General features: G+C 43.9%; 1 protein-coding gene across 1 annotated transcript in view; it reads right to left on the bottom strand.

Annotated features, from left to right (window-relative positions):
- The window catches only part of trpa1b (transient receptor potential cation channel, subfamily A, member 1b), a 218,376-nt gene that overhangs the window by 25,526 nt on the left and 173,416 nt on the right, over positions 1-19,434 (bottom strand). Inside the window, exons 15-18 of the mRNA XM_059646336.1 lie at positions 18,120-18,284; positions 11,967-12,081; positions 10,408-10,574; positions 7,490-7,580 (exon numbers count right to left, since the gene is read on the bottom strand). Of these exons, the coding sequence (XP_059502319.1) occupies positions 7,490-7,580; positions 10,408-10,574; positions 11,967-12,081; positions 18,120-18,284 (538 nt within the window). The remainder of the gene's footprint in view (positions 1-7,489; positions 7,581-10,407; positions 10,575-11,966; positions 12,082-18,119; positions 18,285-19,434) is intronic.

Here is a 19,434-nt window from a genome sequence, read left to right as displayed (position 1 = left end):
GCCATCAAATCCGACAGCGGCCTGAGTCCTTCCCATCTCTATCATTTCCTGCAGTCCAACAACCCTGTGTGATCATAATGGTCTCTGAATTCTAGAATAGAATAGCCTTTATTCTGGCCTCTTACACATTCTCTATTTCCAAAGATTTTACTGGGAGCTGTACCTTCAGTCACCTCAGTCTTAAACTAGAATATCCTCCATCCAAGGTTATATCTCTCCCACTTGAAGGTTTTATTCAGAGCCGACTGTTTACATGAGGCTTTGGTCACCTAAGATAATGAGCTGGATTTTCTAGGACACGAAATGAAAAGGGTTGGATGGGAGCCCACTCACAAAAAAAAGGTCAATGGAACTTTAATTAGCCCAGGGCAAGAGTTGCCAATCTATCAGATTGGTCAGAAACTCTCACATTCCACAATGCCAAAGCTGAATATTGGCCAATGCTGCAATGATAGCCAGTCCCTGAAAGGAGATCAGACTACATGCGAATCTGGCAGGCAGGTCTCAAGCTGGAGATAATGAGAACTGCAGATGCTTGAGAATCCAAGATAACAAAGTGTGGAGCTGGATGAACACAGCAGGCCAAGCAGCATCTTAGGAGCACAAAAGCTGACGTTTCGGGCCTAGACCCTTCATCAGAGAGGGGGATGGGGAGAGGGTTCTGGAATAAATAGGGAGAGAGGAGGAGGTGGACCGAAGATGGAGAGAAAAGAAGATAGGTGGAGAGGAGAGTATGGGTGGGGAGGTAGGGAGGAGATAGGTCAGTCCAGGGAGGACGGACAGGTCAAGGAGGCAGGATGAGGTTAGTAGGTAGGAAATGGAGGTGCGGCTTGAGGTGGGAGGAGGGGATAGGTGAGAGGAAGAACAGGTTGGAGAGGCGGGGACAAGCTGGGCTGGTTTTGGGATGCAGTGGGGGAAGGGGAGATTTTGAAGCTTGTGAAGTCCACATTGATACCATTGGGCTGCAAGGTTCCCAAGCGGAATATGAGTTGCTGTTCCTGCAACCTTCGGGTGGCATCATTGTGGCACTGCAGGAGGCCCATCATGGACATGTCATCTAAGGAATGGGAGGGGGCGTTAAAATGGTTCGCGACTGGGAGGTGCAGTTGTTTACTGCGAACCGAGCGGAGGTGTTCTGCAAAGCGGTCCCCAAGCCTCCGCTTGGTTTCCCCAATGTAGAGGAAGCCACACCGGGTACAATGGATACAGTATACCACATTGGCAGATTTGCAGGTGAACCTGTGTTTGATGTGGAAAGTCATCTTGGGGCCTGGGATGGGGGTGAGGGAGGAGGTGTGGGGGCAAGTGCAGCATTTCCTGCAGTTGCAGGGGAAGGTGCTGGGTGTGGTGGGGTTGGAGGGGAGTGTGGAGCGAACAAGGGAGTCACGGAGAGAGTGGTCTCTCCGGAAGGCAGACAAGGGTGGGGATGGAAAAATGTCTTGGCTGGTGGGGTCGGATGGTGGATGGCGGAAGTGCCGGAGGATAATGCGTTGTATCCAGAGGTTGGTGGGGTGGTATGTGAGGACGAGGGGGATCCTCTTAGGGCGGTTGTGGCGGGATCGGGGTGTGAGGGATGTGTTGCGGGAAATGCGGGAGATGCGGTCAAGGGAGTTTTCGACCGCTGCGGGGGGAAAGTTGCGGTCCTTGAAGAAAGTGGACTTCTCGTATTCAGCCAAACCCGTTCTCACCCTCAACAACTTCTCTTTCGATTCCTCCCACTTCCTACAAAGGGGGTGGCCATGGGTACCCACATGGGACCAAGCTATGCCTGCCTCTTTGTAGGTTATGTGGAACAGTCCCTCTTCCGCACCTAGACAGGCCCCAAACCCCACCTCTTCCTCCTTTACATTGATGACAGTATCGGCGCCACCTCTTGCTCCCAAGAGGAGCTCAAACAGTTCAGCCACTTCACCAACACCTTCCACCCCAACCTCAAGTTCACTGAGCCATCTCCAACACATCCCTCACCTACCTGGACCTCTCAGTCTCCATCTCCGGTAACCCGCTAGAAACTGATGTCCATTTCAAGCCCACTGACTCCCACAGCTACCTAGAATACACCTCCTCCCACCCACCCTCCTGCAAAAATTCCATCCCCTATTCCCAATTCCTCCGCCTCAGCTGCATCTGCTCCCAGGATGAGGCATTCCACTCCCGCACATCCCAGATGTCCACGTTCTTCAAGGACCGCAGCTTTCCCCCCGCAGTGGTCGAGAATGCCCTTGTCCGCGTCTCCCACATTTCCCGCAACACATCCCTCACACCCCACCCCCGCCACAACTGCCCTAAGAGGATCCCCCTTGTCCTCACATACCACCCCACCAACCTCCGGATACAACACATCATCCTCTGGCACTTCCGCCATCTACAATCCAACCGCACCACCCAAGACATTTTTCCATCCCCACCCTTGTCTGCCTTCCGGAGAGACCACTCTCTCCATGACTCCCTTGTCCGCTCCACACTCCCCTCCAACCCCACCACACCCAGCACCTTCCCCTGCAACCACGGGAAGTGCTACACTTGCCCCCACACCTCCTCCCTCAGGCCCCAAGATGACTTTCCATATTAAGCAGATGTTCACCTGCACATCTGCCAATGTGATATACTGTATCCACTGTACCCGGTGTGGCTTCCTCTACATTGGCGTAGCCAAGCGGAGGCGTGGGGACCACTTTGCAGAACACCTCCGCTCGGTTCGTAATAAACAACTGCACCTCCCAGTCGCAAACCATTTCCACTCCCCCTCCCATTCCTTAGATGACATGTCCATGATGGGCCTCCTGCAGTGCCACAATGATGCCACCCGAAGGTTGCAGGAACAGCAACTCATATTCCACTTGGGAACCCTGCAGCCCAATGGTATCAATGTGGACTTCACCAGCTTCAAAATCTCCCCTTCCCCCACTGCATCCCAAAACCAGCCCAGCTTGTCCCTGCCTCCCTAACCTGTTCTTCCTCTCACCCATCCCTTCCTCCCACCTCAAGCCGCACCTCCATCTCCTACCTACTAACCTCATCCCGCCTCCTTGACCTGTCCATCCTCCCTGGACTGACCTATCCCCTCCCTACCTCCCCACCCATACTCTCCTGTCCACCTATCTTCTCCCCTATCCATCTTCGGTCTGCATCCCCCTCTCTCCCTATTTATTCCAGTTCCCTCTCCCCATCCCCCTCTCTGATGAAGGGTCTGGGCCCGAAACATCAGCTTTTGTGCTCCTGAGAATCTACTTGGCCTGCTGTGTTCATCCAGCTCTACACTTTGTTGTCTTGGATTCTCCAGCATCTGCAGTTCCCATTATCTCTGAAGACCTGAGGGAGGCAGGTTTCCAGGTTCGGTATTTTGGAAACCAAAAGAACTGCGGATGCTGTAAATCAGACACAAAAACAGAAATTGCTGGAAAAGCTCAGCAGGTCAGACAGCATCTGTGGAGAGAAATCAGAGTTAACATTTTGGGTCAAGTGATTCTTCTTCAGAACGGATGGTAGCCAGGAAAATGTTCATTTTATGCAAAAGGTAGGTGGGAGGATGGGTTAAGGAGTAAGTGACAGGTAGAGTGAAAGACCAAGGAGAGAGAAAAACACAGTCAGACAGACAAAATGAGTGGATAACCATCAGCCTGGGGGAATGAATGGGGGCAGTTAGTGGCTAAGAATGTGTTCGGGACTCAATAGCAAGTTCAAAAATGTTACGGCTTAATGCACCTTCTCCCAATTCCTTCATCCAAACCTCACATGCCAGGCCTTGTTATTACATGGTCTGCTACTAAACATCACCCATTGCTAATGACTAATTTTCCCCGCTGTGTCAATATTTTGGAAGCAGGAATAAAATAAGTCTTATGACAACTTTCAGTGCCTCCAATGAGCGCAGTGGACTCCTCCCTACAAAGGAGTGCCCCACTTCTTGCTACTTGCTTGCCCTGGGCCTTCCCATGTGTTGGGTAAAGCAATGGTAAAGCATAATGAGGCACTTAAAAACCTGATACTGTCAAGTTGGAGGGGTTAGGGAGGAAACAAAAAGGTGGTGGGAAAGCCACGCTCTGCATTTCACAAATTCCTTCCTTCAAAGAGAGGACTGTAAAATCTAGCAGGTCATTATGGTGTGCCATTTGTTAAACAATGTTCTTATAAGAATCTCGGGACATTCTGCTACTTGGAAGACTCCTGCCAGAAGTGAGTGGGTCCTAGTGAGAGTCCAGCGCATTTTCCAGATTTGGTATTCCTTACACAACATTAGGGCCCAATGGTTGTGTTTCAGCATTCACATCATTTACCTCAGCTTAGAGAATAGGCAAAAAATCTCTTACTCACTCCCTTTAGAAATAAGCATTGGATCTGTAGCGACATGAACACGAGGTCCAAGATCTAACGCAGTGGAGGAGAAGAGGGGCCACTTTGATCCTGCTCTGCCAATCAGTAAGATCATGTCTGATCCAATTATTCTATTTTTCTGCCTACTCCTGAGAACATCATGCCCACGTACACATCAAGAATCAATCTACCTCAGCCTTAAACATTGATAAAGGATCTATTTCCAACATGGAAAACTTGTGGAGACAGAAACCTCAGAGGGGGACAAATTCTCCCCGTCTCTGTCTTAAATGGGAGGCTATTTGTTTTAAAGATGACCTCTCATACCAGATCCTCCCAGAAGAGGGAATATCCTTTCCACATCTACCCTGTCAAGATTGTTCCAATCTTACATATTTCAACTGAGTCACTTTCACTCTTCAGAACACCATCGGTTATGATGCTGGCTTATTCGACCTTTCTCCATGAGAACAACCTGCCTATTTTAAGTTTTAGTTGAGTGAACAGTCTTTGAACTGCTTCCAATTCATTTACATACTTCCTTCAATAAGGAGGCCCATGCTGTATTCAGTATTCCAGATGTCGTCTCAATGATACAATAAAAACTAAGGATTGTTGGAGATCTGAAATACAAACAGAAAGTGATGGAGAAACTCAACAAGGCTGACAGCATCCATGAACAGTGAAACTGACTTAGCATCTTGAGTCCATTATGACTCTCCTTTCTAAAAGATGGGGCTGGAAAAGTGATGGGTTTTATGCTTTTAAGGAGGTGATGAGGAACAAGGCAAATAGGTGGTAAAGATGATCCAAAGCAAAAGGCAGCGAGAGCATTCCTGGGAGCAAAGCGATGCAGCTGAGGAGAAAGTGTTAATGATTGGTGCTAAGGACTGAATAATGGTCAGCTTTGCTGAGACCAAATCCATGTAAACAGACACTGGGCATGGGGAGAGAGAGTGGTAATCAAAATGAAAGAAGAATTCACATTGAGTTTCTCCAGTGCTTTCAGTTAATGGTCTCACCTGTGACTTGTATAACAGAAGTATTATTTTCCTACACTTTCATTCAATTTCCTGCACTAAGTAATATTCTTTCCTGATTTACCTGCTGACCCTGCACACTAATCTATTATGATTCACGCACTTGCACATCTACATTTCTCTGCATCACAGAGCTCTGCAATCTGTTAGCACTTATATCAATCCCTCACTGTTTAGATGATATGCTTTTCTTAACTTTTCTGGCCAGAATGGACAATTTCATATTTTTCCATATTGTACACAACTTGACACATATTTGCTCACTAATTTAACTCTGTAGCTCATGTAGCCTCCTTGAGTCCTCTTTGCAATTTACTTATTTTAAAATCTATCTTTACAGATAGAGTGTTATCAGTAGCCATACCTCTGGTCTCTTCACCAAAGACATTTTCTTAAATAGTAAAATTTTGAGATCCCATCACTGATCCCTATGGCACCTCTCTCGTTACACCTTGCCAACATGAAAAACACCTATGCCTGTACTCAGATAATGGGAACTGCAGATGCTGGAGAATCCAAGATAACAAAGCGTGGAGCTGGATGAACACAGCAGGCCAAGCAGCATATCCGGAGCACACTGCTCTGTATCTTACTGAGGCTAGGTCATTCCTCTCTACTGTGTGTTCATAGTATCATTAATTAACATGGCCACACCTCCATCTTTTTTCTAGCTTCCTGCCCTTCCAAAATGACATGTACTAGTCAATATTTTGGTCACAATATATGTCATCCTGCAATCATTCCTCTGCAGTGGCTATCAGGTCATGCTTTTTTATTTATCTTTATCCGTGCTGTTTTGTTTCAAAACCTACATGCGTTCAGATACATTCTAAGGCAAGATGCTCCAGCCAGAGCTACTTTGCTCCCACTTGTTCTTTTCTTTCCTTCCCTTTTTTCTCTCATCTTTTTTTCTCCCCCCTTCCTGCATTAGGGGAACAGAGGAGCTCGTGAGGCCCAGAGGCGAAACCGAGAACAGTGGTTGGTGGAGAAAGCTGTCCTGGGGCAGTGGCCGATTTTTGGGGGGGGTTGCGCGGAATGCAGCAGCTGATAGGAGGGGGCAATGCAGCACTGGAACGGCGGATTTTTTTTGGGGGGGTGGTGGGAAGCTGGGGAATGCAGTCCCAGAGCAACGGGTGACGGGGGTGGTGGTGTGTGGTGAAGCAGTCGCGGTCATTAGTGGCGGGGAGGGAATACAGTCCCAGAGTAGCAGCCGGCAGGGGGGAAGAGTCCCAGGTGGAGGCTGGAGGGGGGATCGCAGCCCTGGAACTTACCTTGGAGCAGCTGAGAACCAGCGCGGAGTGGACTGGCGGTCTGGAGGGGACCAGGGACTTTGTTGGAATGGGGACTGGCACGGATTGTCAGACCATATGTGGTAGCCGCCATAATGTAATTTTTTTAACCTGACTGTAATGTCTATTTCTAACATATTCTTCTTAAACACTATAAAGTAATGAAATTACTTTTCTTTATATTCCTCTTTTGTATCTAAGATTTGTACCTACGTACTTTGTAGCTAAGAAGGCGCCATGACAGGCATTTTTGTAAAACTTTTCACTGTATTCCTGCACTTGACTACATGTGACAATAAAGGATATTCTGTACTATTCTGTACAGAGCCTTTTGTTTCGAACTTTCATAATTTTTATCGTCTCTAGTCTTATCTGCTGATTTGCTTTGAGACTTGTACTCTTGAACAATTCCTGTCAGAGTTTATTATTTCCCATAATAATACCTTGTTCTCTTTTCCTGTTTCTATCCTTTGACCCAACATGCTTTCCCAAATTTGACCCTTTCTGTGCCAGCCACCAGTCAGTGTAAAACCCTCTCTACATCCCCAGTTTGAGCTTGTTTGATCTCTCATGGAACAAACTCCAAGCGGGCTCTGTCACAATTCACATGGAAGTGTATATTTTGCAGAGAAAGGAGGAGAAGTAGGAAGTATACCTTGTTCACTCAATCATTCATTCACTCATTCAACCAGTCACCTCAAGCTCCCCCCACGAACTCATTCACACTCTCTCAATGAAAATTAGCTGCCAGCAACAAAATAATTTGGTGGTATTTGTTAAAGTCAACACAAACAGTGCAATCCTTCAACATTGCATTTTTTTTTAAAATTACAGAAATTAACTTACTTTGAAAGCATCTGGAAGGTGTTCAATTAACTCCAGTACAGGGCATTGCATGGGAGAGCCATGAAGAAACACTTGCGTAGCCTCAGCCAATCTAAATTCAAAAGATTAGAATGTTAAAGTTACCTCCCTTGGTCGAATGTTGGTGTTTTATCTGAACCTTTGGTGTTAATTAGCCTAAGGGTGGCTTTGTCTCACTCACCTGGAGGGAGATAGGTGTCCTACAGTTCTGGAAAAATAAGACTTTGTCACTGAATTTTATAGCCGCAGTGCTATATCAATCATTCTCCCATTTCCTCCCAATTCTCCTTTCCAGTCACAATAGAAAATTGTATTCTATCTTCACACAATCTTCTCTCACAAATACTTTTGTTTCTTTGCCACATCTACAGAATGTCCAGGCCGCGGTGGGGTAAAACACAGAGGCAGTTGGTTGTGGGAACACGTGGCAGTGGCCAAAGTTTTGTTTTTCTGGTTCCATCATCTTCCCAGCCCATGTTTTTAATGAGAGGATCGATCTTGGAAGGGTGAGCCACTTAGAAGCCAAATAAGAACAGTTCGAGGAACAAAACCAGAAATTGCTGGCCGGGTTGGTGGCGGGGGGCGGGGGGGGGTGGTGGTGGTGGTCGGGGGGATGGGCCTGGGGTAGTATTAAAAACCAAAAGAACCGCGGATGCTGTAAATCAGGAACAAAATCAAAGTTGCTGGAAAAGCTCAGCAACTTTTCCGGCAACTTTGTTTTTGTTCCTATGGTATTATTGTGGGTCTGTTAATCCAGAGACCCAGGTGATGTCCTGGGGACCCAGGTTCAAAACCTGCCACAGCAGACAGTCAAATTTAAATTCTTTTATAAAAAGACTGGAATTAAGAATCTAATGGTAACAACAAATCCATTGTTGATCGTTGGAAAAAAAACCCATCTGGTTCACTAATGTCCTTTAGGGAAGGAAATGGTGAGTAAAGAGAAGAGGTCAGCATGTAGATGGAGTCCAGAGAGAAAGAGACATGAAAGGGGGAGGTAAATTATGGAAAGCAGGCCAGGACAGCAAAACAGCTGAGTAAATGATTATAAGAGTAGGCAGAACAGGTAAGCTATGTTGAAAGCAATACATATCATGTGATAATAGGCCTAGGAGTGTAAATAACAGCTCATTCTCTATTACATTTAATTCCAATTGTCACTTATTCTGCTTTTCTTCTGTCCTGGCCTTATACCCATTATTTCCTTGTTTATCTACTCCTTGCAGATCTCTCGCTGGACTCTATCTCCACCCTGTTTGCTCGCCTCTCCCTTTCTCGCTCTGTCTTTCCTCCCAACCCCGCAACTTTGTCTGCAGCACAAATGCCACTTTTTCCTCACTGCTGACAGTTTGGATGAAGGCTCACCAGACTTGAATGTTAACTCTCCATTCTTCTCACAGATGCTGTCGGACCTGCTGAGTCTCCAGCAGTTTCTGATTCTGTTTCAGATCTTCAGCGTTCACAGCTGTTTTATTATAAGGGTCATTCAAAGGCTGTCAAAACCTACAGTCTGAAGTTGACAGGGACAGGAGAATGCCTCTAAATGGATGTCTTACCCAAAATTGCTGATTGATGTTTCTTGCAATCTCAGGGGCCCCTATCAGTCCTCTAACTTCACAGTCTGTCCACTGTCTTTAACTGGACAGAGAATCAGCTACTAATTGGCCAATTCACAAAAGTTGCTACTGAGCAACTGTACCAAACATAATGTAGATTTGCAAATCTCATTTGACCCTAATATAGGATTCCTGGCCGAAAGGACAAACTCTTGCCTCTTTATCTCTGCATTCATATGCTGATAAATTACTTCACACATTTTCAAAACTCTGCAAAGAGTTACACATTACTCCGACTCACCTTGCAGAAAATGGCAACACAGGAGCAGAGATAGGCTTCTAGTTCAGATGGAGGACTATTAAACCTGCTATTAATGAAGGACACGAAGAGGACACCACAGTGGCACAACAGTTAGCTCTGTTGCCTCATAGCACCAGGGGCCTGAGATTGATTCCAGTCTCAGATGACTCTCTATGTGGAGTCCGCACATTTTCATTGTGTCTGTATGGTTGCTGCTGCATGTCCAAGGATATGTAGACTTGCTGGGGACAAATGGTCTCCTTCTGCAGCGTAGAGATTCTGTGATTCTATGAGAGCGAAAGCAGCATTGCATATCTGGAGGTTGGAGGCCAGATATAATACAACCCTAAATGAAACAAAAACCAAAAGAACTGCAGATGCTGTAAATCAGAACCAAAAACAGAAGTTGCTGGTGAAGCTCAGCAGGTCTGGCAGCATCTGTGGAGAGAAATCAGAGTTAACATTTCGGGTGGAGTGACCTTTCCTCAGAATAATACAATCCTAGTTGTTTATTAAGCAAATGTTTAATTACATTCAGACTAAGAACAGATTTAAACATAGTCCAAAACAGTTGCTGATGAGTTAGGAATTGTATCTTTGCAACATGTGCCTCTCTAAATACAAGTTCATGAACTGCATACAGATTAGGTTCCATTTCTGTCCTCCAGTACCGAGCTTTCTGCAAGAAGACATGGATGTAATCTCTCAAGGTGATGGGTGGGAACCACGTAACGATTTTTCAACAATAAAATCAAAATGGCAACCCTCCAATGTTCTAAAAAGCAATGATCAATGGGAGAAGTGGATTATGATCTCACCAATAAAGAAACACGGTATTGACTTGGCATTGTTGCTTTCAACAAGAAGTAAAGAGCAAAGTATTTTCTGAGATGGCTGCCCAACAGTTGAAGGTTTGCTGACTATGTTAACACTGGTCTTTTTAATGTATTGTTATATATTATGTTCTTTAAGCAGTAAAATTATTTCTAGAAAAAAAATCAGAGCTCCACAAGCATCTAATAGCAGCAACATGACATTCATACCTGTCACTTTGAATGACAGTTAAAGTAGCATCCTTTCTCCTGTTGCGAATTGCTTCGTGGAAAAAAGAGGCTTCATCATGGTTCAGTGTTATAGCAGCTCCCTTTGCCAGGAGCAGAGATACTGCATGACTGTGTCCTTCTCTAGCAGCCAAATGAAGGGCAGTGTTCTTTGGAATAAATTACAAGAGAAAGCCAGTTCGCCAAGAATGAGAAAATCACAAACCTACATTTTATAAAATGACTAAATTTTGGTTTATAAAATGCTTACGGCTTTTACATGCATGTCGTAGTCCTTCAGAGTCGCTCATGACAAAGTTCTGCATGTGGAGATTCTTAAGATGGGGAGATAGTTGGCTGCAGTTACCATATGGTTAAGGTTGACCCACAAGCTCTTCTGCTCCTATCACAGGCATATCAGGGTATTTGAAGATTGTTAATCAACCTGTTTGGTCAGGTTATAAAATACTTCAGGGACTGTCAAGTTCTAGTGGGATTTAGAACCCCCATAGGGAGAGACAGTACTGATGCATTGAGCTATGGGTTGTTGAGGGTTACAATGCTACCACCTGTGCCCCTTCCTAGGCTTATTTTTAAATCAAGCTATTAGAATATGTTATGACCCACTTGTGAAGAGCCCAAATTTGAACTGGGACCCATCAGTGGTAGAGGAACCTGTTTTTTAAGTTCATTTGTGGGATGTGGGCATCGTTGGCTGGGCCAGCATTTATTGCCCCATCCCTCAATACCCTTGAGCTGCCATCTTGAACTATCGCAGTCCAGTGGCTGTGGGTAGACCCACAATACTATTTGGGAGGGAGTTCAAGGATTTTACCTCAGCAACAGTGAAGGAATGCTGATACACTTCTAAGTCACGATGCCACAAGAGCTCCTTTGGTTCGTGAAGCATACTTGAGAAACTGAAATCTTGAGTTATTTTTCTGCTGAGTCTCAAAATCAGCAAATGATGATCAGGTAGAGGTAAATGAAACCTACTGATTTATTGTTCATTAAAGCAAGTTAAGTCACCTTGTGACAAAACTGACCAAGATAATATCGTATTGCATTAATGAATCCACAATATTATATAATGTTTTGTACTTTGGCTTAGCTCTACAGAATATTTGAGTATATTTTTTGCCGTCAGGTATAACTGATGGTGCTGAAACTGGCTTCTATGTGCATCAGTCACTACACTGGCAGTCATTTCAGGAATAAGCTGACTGTTTAAAATAATCATCAGAGTAACTCAGTGATGAGTACGCTGGAGACTTTCACTATCCTACTGCTCCGTCTTGAGGGCTTTGTTATGTTGTCCATTGTAATTTAATATTCAGGGCATTTGAGCACTGTTTGAGTATTTTAGTTAAATTAAAGCAATGTCTAAGTGTGCCAAAGGAAATCCCACAGCCTAACTTGTTGAAAAGTTTCAGTTCAACATTAACTATAATATAAAGACATGGTTTCAATAAAGGAAGGAACTATTGATTGAAACAGAGCACAGATTCTGTTCAGATAACCTATCACCATCATGTGCATTGACATGGAATACACATACTTACCCCTTTGTCATCCACCCGGTCGAGCAGTGTTACATTAGTTTGTAATAATATTTCCATTGTCTGAGTATATCCTCCAGAAGCAGCGTAATGTAAATTTGTCCAACACCTGTAATCCCTTCAATAGTTTAAAGTGAAAGATGAGTTAAATTTACTCAGTTTATATCCATCAAACATATTGATCTTGATGTTTACAAGGAAGAAGCAGATGTGACTCAGGATACCGTTATCTTTCAAATTTTAACAATATTTCAACAATGTGGTTCCCTTTCCAGTCAGCAGCCGGCCAAGGAGAAAACCTGGCCAACAGGCAAGAAACAACGGTGACGAAGTTGATAGATGAGGGAAGGGCTGTAGATGTCATATACATGGACTTCAGTAAGGTGTTTGATAAGGTTCCCCATGGTAGACTCATGGAGAAAGTGAAGTTGCATGGGGTCCAGGATGTACTAGGTAGATGGATAGAGAACTGGCTGGGCAACAGGAGACAGAAAGTTGTAGTGGAAGGGAGTTTTTCAAAATGGAGAACTGTGGCCAGTGGTGTTCCACAGGGATCCATGTTGCGACCACTGTTGTTTGTGATATACATAAATGATCTGGAGGAAGGTATAGATTGTCTGATTAGCAAGTTTGCAGATGACACTAAGATTGGCAGGGTAGCAGATAGTGAAGGAGACTGTCGGAGAATGCAGCAGAATATAGATAGATTGGAGAGTTGGGTGGAGAAATGGCAGATGGATTTCAATCCAAGCAAATGCGAGATGATGCATTTTGGAAGATCCAATTCAAGATCGATCTATACAGTAAATGGAAAAGCACTGGTGAAAATTGATGCACAGAGAGATCTGGGTGTTCAGGTCCATTATACCCTGAAAGTGGCAACGCAGGTCGATAGAGTGGTCAAGAAGGCATACAGCATGCTTTCCTTCATTGGACGGGGCACTGAGTACAAGAGTTGGCAGGCCATGTTACAGTTGTATAGGACTTTGGTTTGACCACATTCAGAATACTGCATACAGTTCAGGTCGCCACATTACCAAAAGGATGTGGAAGCTTTGGAGACGGTGCAGAGGAGGTTCACCAGGATGTTGCCTGGTCTGGAGGGTGCTAGCTACAAAGAAAGGTTGAGTAGATTAGGATTATTTACATTAGAATATTGGAGGTTGAGGGGGGACCCGATTGAGGTCTACAAAATCATGAGAGGTATAGACAGGGTGGATAGCGAGAAGCTTTTTTCCCAGAGTAGGGTACTCAATTACTAGGGGTCACAATTTCAAGGTAAGAGGGGAATTGTTTAAGGGAGATATGCGTGGAAAGTCCTTTATGCAGAGGGTGGTGGGTACCTGGAACACGTTGCCAGCGGAAGTGGTAGAGGCGGGCACAATAGCATCCTTTAAGATGTTTCTGGACAGATACATGAATGGGCAGGAAGCAGAAGGATTCAGATCCTTGGAAAATATGCAACAGGTTTAGATAGTCGATCTGGATCGGCGCAGCCTTGGAGGGCCGAAGGGCCTGTTCCTGTGCTGTAATTTTCTTTGTTCTTAACACCAGGAGGCCACAGGAGGGTGACACTTGCAGATGGTTCCTGGCATCTATGGAGTGAGGAAGGGAGGGCACAGGAAATTCAGGCTGGAAATTGAGGCGTGGGAATTTCAGCACCATAAGGAAGTACCAATTAGTCTTTGGGAGTTGGGGAGTCAAGGAATATGGAGGACAAAGCCTTATTTCAGGCTTGGAAAGGCTCTATTTTGAGATTCTGCAGGCTGAGACTATGGCACTCATTGGCCACAAGTCTGATAGAGCCACATCCAAAGAGGTGCAGGCTAGATGGACTGGCCATGCTAAATTGTCTGTAGTGTCTAAGAATGTGCAGGTTAAGTGGCTTACTTGTGGGAAATGTGATAGATTTGGGTCTAGGTCTGGGTGGGATGCTGTTCAGAGAGTTAGTGCTGGAAAATGAGTATTAGAATAGCTAGGTGGCTGTTTTTGACAGGCATGGACATGGTGGGCTGAAGGGCCTTTTTCTGGGCTGTAGATCGCTATGGCACTGTATCACATAAGTGACACTCAAAAGACGAGTCCATAAGGAACTGAGTGATAATTCCTGTTAACGTGCACAAAATAGAAATACAACTTCAATTTAAAGACACATTTAGTTCTTCCATGTTAGAAGCCTTGTTCCTACATGATAATAACTTTCATGAACCTTCATAAAATTGGAATCACCAGCACTTGATGAGCAACTGAGGGTAAATTCAGACAAATTCACATAGCTCAGAAATCTGACAAAGAAAGGCACAGGGGTGCTTGCAAGGCTCGTCAAAACACAGTCATGGGAACCAAGTGCTGAAGAGGCACCGATCACCCTAAAGTAATGCTTGGTAATCTTGGAAGAGTAATTGCTGTACAACCATGGAACGGTTGTATCAAAATCAACAACAAGAGAAATCCTTTTGCAACTCAAAGGGGAATATTTAAGCAACACAGTGCAGAGCAACAGCACACAGTCAGTGTGGCAGTGCGCCATTTCAAAGGACATAAAAACCAAAAGAACTGCAGATGCTGTAAATCAGAGACAAAAATAGAAATTGCTGGAAAAGCTCAGCAGGTCTTGCAGCATTGAGTGTAGGAGTTGGGATAAGGATATGGGACAGCTAAAGTTACTGAATTCAATATTGAGTTCAGAAAGCTGCAGTGTCCGCCCCACTCTGATGAAGGGTCTAGGCCCAAAATGTCAGCTTTTGTGCTCCTGAGATGCTGCTTGGCCTGCTGTGTTCATCCAGCTCCACACTTTGTTATCTTGGATTCTCCAGCATCTGCAGTTCCCATTATCACCGCCTCACTCCCTGCTTTGTTATTGCATTGTTCATAACCACACAACACCCATTGTTAACAATTAACAGTCCCCATTAATAGCTATTCACCCTCCTGGCCAGGTCCTTATCCACTCCTTTGTCCAACTGTTCTTCTTTCTATTGTTACCACATAGCCTGCCATTACACACTACCTATTGTTAGTCACTGACAGACCCCATTAACAATATTCACCCTCCCAGCCTGATCATTATCAACTCTTTGTCTGTCCAACTGCTCTTCTCTCTCTATAGGCTCTATCCTATTGTTTACTCCCGACCACACCCCACCTCGCCTTTCTTCTGCATATAAACTGACGTTTTCCCAGCCACCATCAGTTCTAAGGAAGGGTCACCAGACTCCAAATGTTATCTCTGTTTTTACCTCCACAGATGCTGCCAGACCTGGTGAGCTTTTCCAGCAATTTCTGTTTTTGTTCTTCTCTCTCTTTGGCCTCTATCTCCCTCGATTGTTTACTCCTTAACCTCTCCCCCAACCCAATCTTCTGCATGTAAACCAAAATTTTCCTAGCCACCATTAATTCTGAGGATTCAGAATTTGATCTGAAATATTAACTCTGATTTCTCTCCACATATGGTACCAGATCTACAGAGCTTTACCAGAAATTTCTACTTTTGATTTCAAAAGACATACTGACTTACATTCTCTTGTGTCAAGTCTATGTCCTACATAGCTAAGTGCCTACAAGCCAATGATTTCATCAAGATTTCCAAATAGGCCAAGTGAAAGGCTAGCAACGAGATGAGACGTATTTAGTCCTCATCAGCTGCTAATCTAGGTGGATAGAAGTGGCAAGACTTCATCTGATCACTGCAAGCTCAGTGATGGGGGCAATAAAAGGGATGTTTATCATAAGCAGTTTCTTGGAAGAATGAGTATATTACAATGGACCTCAATTTATCAAAAAGGTTTTGGGTGACACGTTCTCCATTCCATTCTCAGATAATCGCCGAGATAGACAGAGCAGTATGGACTGTCAAGGCTGGGGTAAAAGCAGATGTACCAATTTTAAAAGCACAGTTTCAGGTCAAACATAGTCTGTTTAAACCACAAGAAGGTAAAGAAATCCCAGAAAAGCCGCAGCAAAAAAGCATCAGAGGTGGGAATAATTCTAGACGCAGAATGGAAGTTCTGTCAAACATAAACCCAAGCAATTAAGGGACAGGATGTCAGAAGTCTGCGCGTCGGAGAAATTGATCGACCAAGATATTATACCGTAAGAGCATCTGAATGGGCATTCAGCAAGGACAGAAATGTATTGATCTTGCTCAGACTAATAATTTGCACAGAATGTGGGACAGTCATGCCTACACTACATCAGATCATGTACGTGAGATACAGCTGTTTCAAACACAGGACATCGTCATCATCCAGGTACTGAATTCAAGCCAAACAGATTGGATATCAAAACAAAGTTCCAGATTGCCTCAACATGTGATCTTTGCACTTTCCATTGGAATAATTCAATAATAACTAATAATTGGCTTTGACACAATGAGCTTCAAGCAAATCATAATATTATAGCTGATCACTTAACGCTAGTATCAGTGAGCTAGAAGTTACAAGTCTAGACAGAGCGTGGGAAGTAAAAGGTATGTTTAAATGCTGGACTTGCAAAGTTTAATGATAATCTGCCATGCACAGATATAAACAAATAAATGTCACAACACACGAGGATTTTAAAGTTTACTCAAAGATAAAGAGAAGGCAGTCTCAGGGATACAGATATCCACAACCTGAGATACTTCAGACCAGTATCTGTCTGGACAAGAAGGGGCATTGGGTTAAAACTCTGGATAAGGCAGTACAGAGCCTGATGCAGGAAGTCCCTGTCTCTGGTTCCACTCACTCCACCTTTGTTAGCTTTACATCAGGCAGCACAAGATTCCAGCCACCGCAAAGGCATACTCAATGTTTCAATTATGGTCATATTTTGGTGGCTATACAGTGGATTCAGTGGAACAGAAAACAAAAATCCTGCAGATACTGGAATCTAAAGTAGACAAACTGGAGGCTGGAAGAACACAGCAAGCCAGGCAGCATCTGGAGGAAAGGAGCAGTCAACATTTTGGGTATAACCCTTCATGCCACCTGGCCTGCTGTGTTCTTCCAGCCTGCTGTTTGTCTAAATAAGAGCTTATGGCGGGGGGGGGGGGGGGGGGGGAGCAGAAAACAATGCGACTTTGTTTCCCTCACAAAGGATTGTTAGAACATGGCGTCCACTACCAGAACAACTGATTGGGAATATCATCCCATTGGATTTTAAAAGAGTGCCATATTCTCTTCATTTGTCCTTGGATGTGGATATTACCCATCCCTAATTGACGTGGAGGAGGTATTGAGATGATTTCTTACATTGCTGCAGTCCATAGAATGTAGCAGCACCCACAGTACAGTTATTGTGGGAGTTCCAGGAGAATGTTCCAGCCACACTGTTAAAATGGTGATACATTTCCAAGTCAGGACAGTGAGTAGCTTGGAGAGGAACTTGCAGGTGGTGGTGTTCCCACATATCTGCTGCCCATGTCATTCCAGATGGAAGTGGTTGTGGTCTTGGAAGAGGCTGTCAAAGAAGCCTGGTTGAGTTACTTCAATGCATCTATGCTTTTTATTTTAAAGCGCTGGAAAAGAAGAAAGAGCAAGGACTGGGGCGAAGTGGGTAGTTGTTTAGGAAGCTAACATAGATGATAGGCTGTACTAACTCTTGTGGCTTTGTAAATTCTGCTTCTGATTTTATAATAGACTAATCCTTCAGTCAGTGATTGAGGTTCCTCGACAACAAGGGAAACTCATAGAATTACCCAAATAAATATTAGGAAAAGGCATTTATTACATATAGTGCATAAAAAGTTTTGTTTTTTGAATTTTGGGGCAGCTCCCCCAAACACCAAATAAATATAAATCCACAAGATAAAACTGATCAAAATTGATTATATAGATTACAAAATCCAAATAAAGATAAATGATGGGGGAAAAAAGAAATGCTATATTGGTATAGTATGCTGTGCTTCCTAAAGTGAAGATTGATGCATGTTTTTGAACAAAATAAAAGAAATCTACATGATTCTGTTTGCAGATAAGGGAAAGAGGTCTACTCCCTTTAAAGTCAATTGTAACAGTGTTCAACAAAGGAAATATAAATATATGATAACACCATTTGTGCTTATTTTTAAATCCAGTAGGTTGCCTGACCTACAAAATTAATTGCATAACCAAATCAGTGAACAATCATAGCTTTAAATTATAATCCATGTTAATGTAATTCTCAGTGCTCATTTACCTCATTAGGAGAGCTCCTTTTCTCAGGAGTAGTTGAACCACTCTGGTATGTCCATTCTGTGTCGCCAGATGCAATGGAGTCATTCCTTTCTCATCTCCTTCATTCAACAGCTTGGTCTCGTTTAAATTCTGCAGCAATAACTTACAAGTGCTGAGTCGGCCATAACTATGGTTAAAAATGAATTGGTTCCCAATCAGACTTCAACACAGTGAATTTAATATTCTTATCCTTGTGTTTAAATCCCTTTGTGACATTTACTCCTCTAGGGCATGCATGGGCATCTAGGGATTAGTGCTGGGGTCACTGTACATAACTCAGCTGAAGGGACTGAACATATAGTTGTTAAATTTGCTGATGATGCAAAGATGAAACTAAAGTGCAAGAGGATGCAAAGTGTCTGCAAGGCTATGGGTATAAATCTGAAAGATGAAATACAGTTTGGGAAAATATGAAGTCATGCACTTCGGTGGGAAGATTAGAAAAGCAGAATATTTTTTAAATGTGGAAAGAATGAAGGATGCTGTAGGGCAGAAGAATTGTGATTATCTTGTATGTGAATTGCAAAATATTAGCGTGCAGGCACAACAAGTAATTAGGAAGCGCATTCAAATGTTCTCTTCTATTGCAAGGATGACGAGACACAAACGTGAGAAAGTCTTGCTGCTACTGTGCAGGATGTTGGTGAGACTCATCTACTGTACTCTGTACAGTTTTGGTCTCCTCATTTAACAAGGGCTAGGCTTACATTTAACACCATTCTCTAAGTTGATTCCAGGGATGAAAAGGTTCTCTTTGTATGAGGACAGATGGTGTCAGCTGGATCTATACTCATCAGCATTTAGGAAAATGAAGCACAGAAGTTTCTGAGGGATCCTAACGTCATAGATGCTGGGGGAATGAAATCTAGTAAAAGGAGGGACAATTTTAAAGTAAGGGATCTCGAAGCTAAGATGAGGCCAGAAATCACGTGACACCAGGTTACAGTCCAATAGGTTTATTTGAAATCACAAGCTTTCAGAGCCTCAGTTGTTCTTCAGGTATTAGCGAGGGCATGTTACAGACTGTGCACAATATTCTTAGAAGCCAAGATAACAAAGTGTGAAGCTGGATGAACATAACAGGCCAAGCTGACATTTCCGGCCGAGACCCTACATCAGAGATCTGATGAAGGGTCTAGGCCCGAAATGTCAGCTTTTGTGCTCCTGAGATGTTGCTTGGCCTGCTGTGTTCATCCAGCTTCACACTTTGTTATCTTGGATTCTACAGCATCTGCAGTTCCCATTATCACTGATACAATTCTTAGAAGCCAGCAAGG

This window comes from Stegostoma tigrinum, chromosome 5 (assembly GCF_030684315.1).
Source record: "Stegostoma tigrinum isolate sSteTig4 chromosome 5, sSteTig4.hap1, whole genome shotgun sequence".
NCBI lineage: Eukaryota > Metazoa > Chordata > Chondrichthyes > Orectolobiformes > Stegostomatidae > Stegostoma > Stegostoma tigrinum.
This window is presented reverse-complemented; position numbering and strand designations above follow the sequence as displayed.